The 11,273-nt window shown below is 32.7% G+C and overlaps 1 protein-coding gene across 1 annotated transcript in view; it reads right to left on the bottom strand.

Moving 5' to 3' along the window:
• Positions 1-253: 253 nt before the first annotated feature.
• LOC145265420 (OTU domain-containing protein 5-B-like) overlaps positions 254-11,273 on the bottom strand; it is a 74,954-nt gene continuing 63,934 nt past the window's right edge. Inside the window, exon 10 of the mRNA XM_080121249.1 lies at positions 254-2,478. Within this exon, the coding sequence (XP_079977375.1) occupies positions 2,330-2,478 (149 nt within the window). The 3' untranslated portion in view covers positions 254-2,329. The remainder of the gene's footprint in view (positions 2,479-11,273) is intronic.

Here is an 11,273-nt window from a genome sequence, read left to right as displayed (position 1 = left end):
GTTAAGATCAAAGTGTAGTACCTGGTATCTGCATCTGAGCAGCATCATAGGTTTTACTACCGACAAAAATAATATGACAATGCAAAAATCACAACTATTACAAATTATTCATTTATTAGATTTTTTATAAAATATGCAAATTAAGACCTAAAGATGTTTGTAGTTTAATATATATAAACAATTTTTCAAAAGCCTATATATCATAGAATTAAACGCAATCTGTTTTGATGTTAATGGAGTCAAGATAAAAAACAAGTGTTCATTCATTTATTATATACAAAAACATTCAAGAATTTATAAAACGTTTTTGAAGATTTGATCAACCCTAAAATTGTTCAGCCACATTTATTATTGCTATAAAAACACAAATTAAAAACATAGTCCTTTATCGATACAAAGTTGGTCGTCTTAATTCGTATTTGGAGATGTTCATTTTCATGCTTTGCAAATGTCCGTTAAAAGGAATATTCACTTTTTCCATTGTATAGCTGTTTCAGCGGCCGTATTGGTAAAGGATAGAAGATGACTTTAGTGCGAGAATTGAATCCTGCGACTGATGGTACAGTTATATCTAGTCACACTGAGGAGTCTTGGTTAAGATTAGACGCGCGTGTGGGGATATTAACAAATATAATTGTAACATACAAATATTAGATGACCTCTGACTTGTTGAGTCAACATTGCTACATTGTACATCAGTGTCAAGCTTTTGGAATATTTTTAATAATTCAGCCATCACTGCCGGACATGTTCTGCTGTGGCTACTTTTACCTTTTATTGACTCGCATCATTTTTGTCCCACGTTTACTCTTATGCTACTGCTGCTACTCCCACTATTCCTTATACCATCTAAAACATGCAAGGTGCAAACAAGCAAGCAGTGTTAGAGTTCTAATATTTAAGAGGTTTCAGACATGAAATTCTTACCAAGACTGACGTTGACAGCAGCAGCACTTGAAAAATTGAACTGTCCCACATGCTGGTACTGTGACAACGACATTAAAAACTATGCAGGTAGAATGCAGACAGCAGTTGAAATGAGCTACTTTAAGCTTTCTTACAGAGACAGCAGCACTAACAAGGAGGTCTGCTGCACCACTGGTCAACTAATTACAAACACCTGCTGACCACAGTGAAGAAAAGGAAGCCAAGATGATACGAGGTGTGTAATGAGAGTGAATGGTTAAGACAATCCTCCAAAGGAAAGAGTAGGATGGGAAGCCCCACAGCATCGCTGAGTCTTGAGTGATTGTTCACAATTACCATAAGTGACAATGGCTGTAATCTTTTGCAAGTTCAGAGATGAGTCTTATTTATATTTTAACTCTTATGATAACTGTGCTTATTACGGCAACTTTTAAAAATAAAAACAAGTAGAGGATAACAGAAAAAAATAAAAAAAGCACATAAGCAGCAAAAGAAAAAAAAGAAGTAAATAAGTAATAATGTTTGATTCTTCCAAATAACAATGAAGACACTGGAGGAATTTAAACATCAGCAGAGGCAGGGGTGGGGAACAAAAATAGGGAAAATAAATAAAGGTTAACCAAATGTCAACCATTAATTAAACATTTGTACAAGTTAGAAATAAATCAATTAGTAAGAAAAAATCAATCTCAGCAAAAAGTGTACATTGCTCTGAGTGGGCGAGAGAGAAAGTTGGCAAAAGTATGTGAAAGAGAGAGAGAGAGAGAAGGCAAAGACGAGAGGGGAGGAGACAAAGATGAGATATGGAGGAGGTAAAGGTGAGAGGGGGAGGAGAAAAGTGAGACAGCAGGAGGGCAAAGAAGAGAGAGAAAGTAAGAGAGGGGGAAAGGCGAGAGAGAGAGAGAGAGAGAGAATTAGATCACAAGGGACAAAAATCCTTTTGCTAATCTTGAGTTTAGAAAAGAGGAAGGAAAGATGCCTCGCACACACACATATATATTATATACACACATGCACACACACACACATATATATATATATACACACATGACTGCATATATTATATACAGACACACACACACACACACATTCTCAAACGGAAAAATAATCATGCTTTCTTGTGCTCAAAAAAGTTATCAAGATAAGTCATTTATTTAAAGAAGACAAAAGGCGATGGAGAAAAGTTTCTTGTTATTAAACCAAAAAGAAGATTATATTTCCACCGCCATCTTCATTTCGTAGACAAGATGGCTAACAGCACTGGGAGAGGGGGGGGGCTGATAATAATAGTGAGTTCCGTAAGCCAAAATTATCAATAACTTCATCATCTTTATGGTTTATAGTTTTTATCATATGGTATTGTGCTTTGTGTAAAGAGAATAAACATTGCACTAGTCTGGGGTTAACTGGAAGAATGTGTTGACTGGTCCATAGGAAAGCCGTCACAAACAGAAGTAGAAGCCGCATTCTTCTTTAAACTATCAAGATATTCTTGCTGCGATTGCGCAATGACTTGAGCCAAAATGTCATCTTCATCCCATTCAGTCAGACCTGAAGTAAAAAAAATGTTAGATTAAAAACCTAATTTGTGCTGAACACATCATTTTCATTAGTTTTTCCGTTTTGTCTTAAATTAAAAATGTAAAATTATATAACACATCATTCAATAAATCCCAGGTCAAAAGTTAACTTTAAACAAAAGACGTAATTCATTTGAAGCATTTAAATGAGATAAGAAAGGAGTCATAATGCAAGAAATGGAAATATGGAGGGAGACAAAAACTTTTTTTTTCAGTTAATCTTAATTTAGTCAAAACTTTTACACGGTAATAATACTGCATAATATTTTTTGAGGTAAAAACCTCTTAAATGTTGGGCATTTCAAATCTCTTGAAACTTGTGTGAACTGGTAATATTTTATGGCTATACTACAATAAATTTTGTGTTTGTGTATGTTCCTTAACCCGATATGTAATGGTCTCATGGTACTACCTATGTAAAATTTATTGCAAGCCGTGCATTCTTATCTGTAAACAGTATATATGTAGTGGCAAATGTCTGTAGAATTAATTGGACAGTTAACCATGGTGTACAGTGTTGGTATGTGTATAGCCAGTTGCTGCTTTAGCAACGGTCCAAAATAAACAAAATAAACAAGCTGTATATTGAAGCCCTCCTTTTTAATGACTTTGCAAACCACTGTCAAAATTTTCTCACTGAGATGAGGTAGTTTTAAAAAGCAAGTGTTAGATGCAAAGCATCTCATCCATTTTTTATTTTTTAAAGGTTCTCAAAGTGTTTGATGGTGTTTGGATAACAATTCAACTTCAGCCCCTGATGGACGAACAGCTTAATACAAGCGATCTTGTCTGCTTTTAAACTGCACTTTATCAACATAGTCCATCATTCAATATTTCTCTAACAATTTGATGTCTTTTTTGTAGAATAATTCCTCTTTGGCCTAAAAAAAAAAAAAAAAAAAAAAAAAAAAAAAAAAAAAAAAAAGACTCGATTTTTTTATATTACTTCCTTATGAGTCAAATCTCACTCTCTGGAGCATTCTGTTGCAGTCTGCAAACAACCACCAGTAATCACTGGATGTTAGATCTAGAGAATAAGATGGATGCAAAAGCAATTTGAAGTGCAATAAATGTAGTTTTGACATTCTTGGGACATGGGGCATTGTCTTAGTTTCTTCATTTGTGTTTTTTTTTTTACAATTTCTTCCTCCAAATGCATCAATAATGCTCGCTACTGATGGTTCCTCCTTTCTCAAAGTAATCAATAAACAAAATATCTTGCACATTCCAAAAAATAGGTAAAAAATGCTCGTCATGCTTGTGGTCATTTTAGATGGCTTTCATTTGAAGCTATTTACTCAGCTGATTGCCAATTTTATGCCAGTTGATCCAGGTTTCATCCATTGTCACATACTGCTACAAAAACTCCTTTTTTGTTGTATTAAAAAGTTGCAAACATCACTCTAAATCATAAACACATTTTTGATTGACTGATTAAACATGGTACCCACTAGTAACAGATTTCTTATAGACAAATTTTCATGCAGAAAAATTGCCTTATCACACAATCCCAATTTATGATGGATCAAAATAAATTCATAAATATGATTGACCAAACCAAGAAATTAAAATTTTTTTCAGGAGACTGATGAATTTGGCCAACGTGAGCATTTAGCATTATTTATATCTATACAGCTGTATTTCAAGTCAGCATACCACTATTAACAGAATCCAAAACATTTATCAAGTCATTGCTTTGCTTAAACAGTATTTTTCCTTATCAGAAAGCAATGTTTTATCAACATGAAATTCAGATTTTTTTTCATTGTTTTGAAAATTTGCAACTGTAGTTTCACTTAATTAATTTGTAAACTAATAATCCAACTGAGCTCAACTTTTAATAAGTGCAATGTGAAGGTTATATCTATAAAAGTGAAATTGTCTGTGTGTGTGTGTGTGTGTACATTTCCCTACCAAACTACTCTGTCAATTTTCAGTCTACAGACTCTAAATTTGACATGAGGGTATTAAGATTTGGGAAAAATTTTTTAATCGGTTTTTGGCCAGAAATTTGGCTGTCAAGGGGTCAAAAGTTTAACGATTTGACCTTTGAAAACTACCAAACTCCTCTGCCAATTTTGGGTCTAAACATTTGAAATTTTAGATGTAGGTTACTTGGGCATGGATCAAACTTTTTAATTTGATTTGAGCTTAAATGTTAAGGGGTCAAAGATAAAAAAAAATTTGACCTCAACAATTACTCAGCCAATTTTTGTTCTAAACATTTGAAATTTTTCATCAAGTGTATTCAGACATAGGGCAAGATTTTTTAATCAAGTTTTGGCCGATAATTTGGCGGCCAAGGGGTCAAAGTTCAAAAGATTTGACTTTTGCGGTTTCTAGCAAACTATTTGGCCAATTTTGGGTCTAAACATTTGAAATTTTACATAAAGAGTATTCAGACATGCAGCAAGCTTTTTTGAATTAAAAGAAATTATCAGCTAAAATTCCCAACAGAATTTTATATTGCATTAATAGCATAAAAAATCCGTGCCGTTTCTTTTTTTTGTTTCACTTATCATAAACAGAAATCATTTGGCAGAGATTACTAAAATGGAGATTGTCAAAAAAGAAAAAGATGAGGAACAATCAGTGGAATGAACTAATTGATTACTTAAGGAGCTTATGACAAGTATTTGAAGACAGCAATGTTGTAATCTGCAAGGGAATAGTCCTTTGGTAACGTGTTTTACAGATGGGAAGCTCTATCCATAGAAATTCTACCTGATGATGGAAGAACAGAAAATCTTTTTTCATTGTGGTAACAATAAGAGTTCTTGCTGTGAATATCGTACAAGGTGAAACAAGAGTTCATTGCTTAGCATCTTACCATGGAAAGAGTGAGATTAGCAAGTGTTTTTTGTGCAAAACGATTTGTAGAGAAGAGATCATCACCCACTAAATTTTAAAGTCAATTTTGTCAGGGAAAGTGCTCAGAGTGCCACCTCCCGAGATGTGGCAGCAGCAACCCACATTTTCGGATATACCTGATTCTTATATAGGTAGTTTATTGTACCTGAAGTCAGGTACTTTCTGGAGTGATAGAATGATCCAACCATTTTTTAATGATCTTAGCAAAAGACTGGATATACGTTTTCAACTTGAGAATGAAAGTCAGTTTTAAGAGCTTATCAAAACCAGGAGCTTCCTTGAGGAAAGAGTTATTCATTTTGACTGGAACTTGCTTTTAGGTGTTAAAAGTAACAAGTCCACCCCCTCAAGCAACATATTTCAGATCCAAAGAGAGAATCAGTGAGATTTTGATCATCAGTGATCTTTGAGCTGCTGCCATTGACAGCTGTATTGAACGATTTTTAATTGACATATCATTAATGAAGATCAGGAAGAGTGTTGACCCCAAAATAGTTTCTGGCGATATACCAATGTTGATTCTATATGCTTTTGCCTCTGCGTCTCAATAAGTATTTTATGATCTATCGGAGAAGGTTTTAATCATTACAAAGAGATTGCCGGATATTCTACAGCTAGAAAGTTTCTGAAGCACTCTTTGTATCAAATCCTATAGAAATCCTTTGCAGTCCCATCAAGAGATTGGTTGATCCAATATATTATATAACAGTTAACTCATCAGCAATTGATTCTGTAAGTTAGTTTTTGTTGAGGTGACTGAAAATTTCATGATTCTCACAGATTCAAACAATTTATTCACGACGCACAGGAAATAGATCAGTCTGTACAAAGTTGCAGAAGACGTACCTCCAATATATTTTCAAATACTGGACGACAGACCAAAGTTTTCTAAGAAGATTGAAAGCATTTCTTATTTAAATAATTTTGAAATGATAAGGGCAAGTTCTAACAGCAGAATTTTAGTGACCAGAATGTTGTCACAAGTACCATTGCCTTGTTGGTATTGAGGTTTTAGATTCAGTCGAGAGAAAATTCTGAGAGTAGGTGATCCTGATTGCAAAAAATGGAATTTGAAGGAGTACCCTGTTTATTATCTTTCAAAATTGCTCAGCAACTATGGTGTTAACAGATTGAGCATAAAATGCAATAAAGTTCAGGTAGTTTTAAAAGTGGCTTTGGTTTGTAGCGATCAATTTCTTTGGTAATAATTGAAGTAATGGTTTCTTTGTAAAATGATTGTCGTACATTTGGAAGTGAACCATGGTTGTTTGGAGTCTGTTGAAATTTAACGATTAACAAACTTGATATTTCGGACGGAAGTGACAAAGGACACATTTTTTCCAAAAATGGAATACAAGGGAACGCCAGGGACAAAAGTTCTAAAGCTATCCTGATTAGCCTGAATTTAGATTTGATTTTGGTCAGAGGAAAAAAAAACAAAAAAAAAAACATACATATTTTAAAAAAATATACATGTGATAGCACATAATAGCACCCTGTATTAATTAGCTGCGAACCAAGGGAGGTAACAGTTTGGTGACTACCATTGCATGCACCGAAGTCCAACTCTTCCTCACTGTGTCAGATCTACTGGGTTAAAAGGGATCTGTTGAAAAAACAGGAAGAATCAGCATCAGGATACGTAATCCTCTGGTTATGTCTGGCTCAGCATGTGACAAGCAAGTAAAGACATGTCAGACACACAACCACAAACTAAGATGCAATTCCTTTATGCGTATTGAGCTAAACCACCTCAGACTTCTTCGGCAACCATTGAATTCTCATTGAATTCTCAATGTTAGAGTAAAAGCTGCAATCCTGAGGTAGGATTTCTATGTAAAAGTCTTTCTTAACAACCAGCAGCTTTTGTTACCAAACAAGATATAAAAAACATTTGCTGCTTCATAATATCTTATTGAAATACGTTTACTTTTAGCCTTTGATATTATCAGCTTGATGTCACATAGATGAATGATAGTTTGTTTTATGTTCACTTATATTTTGATCAAATCCCGTTTGATGCGGGTACAGCTGTTAAGATAAACTGAAACACTTTTAAAACTTTGACTAGTAATGCCAATTTTTAAGAGGAAAAAATAAGCATCTTAAAAATCCACAACATCCTCATCTCAATGGGTAATACAAGACATGCTCATCATTTCTTCCATATGATAAAACACATACACATATATAGGAGAGGTGTGGTTAGAGATTGCGCAACTCTTGCCACAAAAATTTCACGTGTAAGGGTGTTTGCCACAAAAATTTCACGCGTAAGGGTGTTTGCGCATGAAAAATTTCATGCGTAAGGGTGTTTGCCACAAAAATTTCACGCGTATGGGTGTTTGCCACAAAAATTTCACGCGTATGGGTGTTTGCCACAAAAACTTCACGCGTATGGGTGTTTGCGCACGAAAAATTTCACGCGTAAGGGTGTTTGCCACAAAAATATCACGCGTAAGGGTGTTTGCGCATGAAATTTTTGTGGCAAGAGTTCCGGAGTTGGCGTTGTTAAATACTAGTGGCAAGTGAAAGTTCAGGACAACTGAAAACAAATAAGTGGAGAACACATACAGGGTTGAAATAAATTTATGAGATTAGGCTGTTTTTTTTTTTAAAGATTTTTTCATTTAACCCATGCATACATGCATGCATCCATATAGTAAGTTTGGAAAATATATATGCAATTAAGCTATACATAATTTTTTGTGTTTCATTATTGTAAGGATTTATCAGATAATTAAATAGAGTCGGACGTTGCTTTGTGTTTGTATATATTTCCGTGGTACAGGGCTTGCTAGTCAGTCAATCAGATTCTTTGTTATTTGCACATCCATTTATCATAGTCAATGGGCGCACATCTATCAGGCAAAGGTTCACTTAACCTCTAATTCACCAATTTCTTTGTTCTTTTTGGTGCGGATGTGTTTATCCTTTCTTTGTATTGGGAAGTGACCTATTTTTAATCTGGATATTTTATACTTACATTTTATACTATTGTATTTGTCTATTTATTAATTATTATTTATCAATCATTTTTATAATTATCGTTTTTTATTATTTAATCATAATTTTTGTGCTGCTATCCTTAGGTAAAGGTGATTTTGCCACAAAATGGTCAACTCTTAAGCTCACCACAACACTCTGTCATTCAATGATTTTGAATCATTTTCAGTTCATATTTACATTCCCTGATCAACTTATATTTGGCCAACCAAGTATGATTAAATATTGTTGTTTTCTCCATTGTGGATTCATCAACACTGTGTTTTACTTTTGAATTTCACTTCAGGTACAGCTGTAAAGTATAAGGAAAACACTGGATAATTTTGTGATCAACTCTTGTATTGACAATTTCAAAAGAATGTATTTATTTCAATTTTATCTTTAATATTCCAACATAATTTTTTACTAGACAAAGAATACGATTTTCAAGGCCTTTTCAAATTTTTTTCCAAATTTTCGACGTAAACAAAACTAAAATTTCAGGACCTTTTCAAGCCTGTGTGAACCTTGGACAGTCTTCTTGAGATTGAAGGTTCAATCCTTAGTGGAGACAATATTAAGAACATATATAAGTATTATTATTTCATGCATCCACATAAAATAAGGAGGTATTTTATGCATATGATTTTCAGTATTTACTTCAACAATGCTAAATACGCAAGTAGATAAGTTATGAAAATATATTTATGATAGAAACCTTTGCGTAGCTTTAATTGCCATAAATACATTTCGATAACTTACTATATATTATACTAGTAAAGGGGGGGGGCATCCGGTTTTGCCCGGTCGTAAAATATGCTTAAATATATTTTAATTTGTCCAAATTTCATTTATATTATAGAGTTGTGATTTCAAAAGAAAAAAAAAAGTATTTAGGTGCCATCAGCTAGAATCGAAACCAAAATCAAAACTGTAGCATTCAAAGCTGGTGATGTTACCACTGTACCAACGTGACATATGAACTGATTAAAAATAAGCATGTACAAAATGTATTATGAGTTTTTCAGTTTTGACCTTTGTCTGACCCCTTAAAAACTATTTTCATTGGCGAAAATAAAAAATCCAATCATTTCAGGCCTTAGCATTGCTTTGCAGCTTTTAGTTTTCGAAGAGACAGAGTTTTATAATATGAAGACAGAGTTTTATAATATGAAGACAGAGTTTTATAATATGAAGACAGAGTTTTATAATATGAAGACAGAGTTTTATAATATGAAGACAGAGTTTTATAATATGAAGACAGAGTTTTATAATATGAAGACAGAGTTTTATAATATGAAGGCAGAGTTTTATAATATGAAGGCAGAGTTTCATAATATGAAGGCAGAGTTTTATAATATGAAGGCAGAGTTTTATAATATGAAGGCAGAGTTTTATAATATGAAGGCAGAGTTTGAAAATATGAAGACAGAGTTTGAAAATATGAAGACAGAGTTTGAAAATATGAAGACAGAGTTTGAAAATATGAAGACAGAGTTTGAAAATATGAAGACAGAGTTTGAAAATATGAAGACAGAGTTTGAAAATATGAAGACAGAGTTTGAAAATATGAAGACAGAGTTTGAAAATATGAAGACAGAGTTTGAAAATATGAAGACAGAGTTTGAAAATATGAAGACAGAGTTTGAAAATATGAAGACAGAGTTTGAAAATATGAAGACAGAGTTTGAAAATATGAAGACAAAGTTTTATAATTCGATTTCCAGCACATTGGCAATATTTTAAATAGGATAAACTTGAGAGTAAAATGTGGTATTAAAATGATTCTAAGAAAGTAGAAGATAGAGAATGAGCAATGACCCTCATTTTCCCATACTTTTTATGATCTTGTGCCATGTTGATTATTTTTTAGCAAATAAATAAAGTGTAGTATCTGTTTTGATACATTTATCATTTCTGTTATTGATCAGTGAAAGAGAAATCTTGCTAAAACTGAGGCAATTTCTCTCAATCTACACTGTCCTTCTTGGAGAGCTGGATTACATTAAACCTAACCTTGTGTCTAATTCTGTTTCTGTATGGAAAGAGATAAATAGGATGAGACATAACTAAATTGTTTCAAAATAAGATTCTACTTTTTAGGATGTTCATACATGCTGAAATACTTGATAGAAAAAAACAAATTATTATTTTATAACTAGCAAGGCACCTGACACTGCTCAGCCATAAAATATGATTAACATGATATTTTAATTTATACAGATTTTGTATTTATTATTATAGAGCCAATTCTCTTACGAATATAAGTACCGAATATATATATATATATATATATATATATATATATATATATATATATATATATATATAATACACACACAATATAAGTAGTAATTTCAAAAGTTTAAAACAAAAAATATGACTCGGTGCCATCAGTTGGAATTGAAACATTTAGCTCTTCAGTAGCATTTGCTACCATATGACCTAAGGTCACATGGATATCAAAACTTAAAAAATTAATGCAGTTAAACATATAAATGCACATGCGTGGAAGATACAACTTAAGTCAATTTACATGCGACAAATATTTTAACCCGTTACCAGTTTTCAAGATAACTAAATTGTATTTGTTCCACACATCCAAATACCCCATATATCAAATTTCAAGTTTAGACCAAAATTTCACAATAGTTTTGCAGAGACTGTTCCACACATACAGAGACAAGGTCATATTTATATATATGTATAATATGTATAGTTAGAGTGGGGGATCAGTTTTGTATATAAATTTAATATAAAATGATTCTCATTTCAAGGCCATACCAATTTTTTTTTTTTTACACTAACTCCGACTGGAAAGATCCTAAAATCAAATCCTTATAAAATGTTGGCATTTCCATCCATAAAAAAAAAAATGCATAGAATTTATCTGGTACTAAATTTATTTTA

Source organism: Euprymna scolopes, chromosome 40 (assembly GCF_053919585.1).
Source record: "Euprymna scolopes isolate OS-2025 chromosome 40, ASM5391958v1, whole genome shotgun sequence".
In the NCBI taxonomy this organism is placed as follows: domain Eukaryota; kingdom Metazoa; phylum Mollusca; class Cephalopoda; order Sepiida; family Sepiolidae; genus Euprymna; species Euprymna scolopes.
The sequence above is the reverse complement of the archived record's forward strand: the minus strand, read 5'-3'. Positions and strand labels throughout refer to the sequence as shown.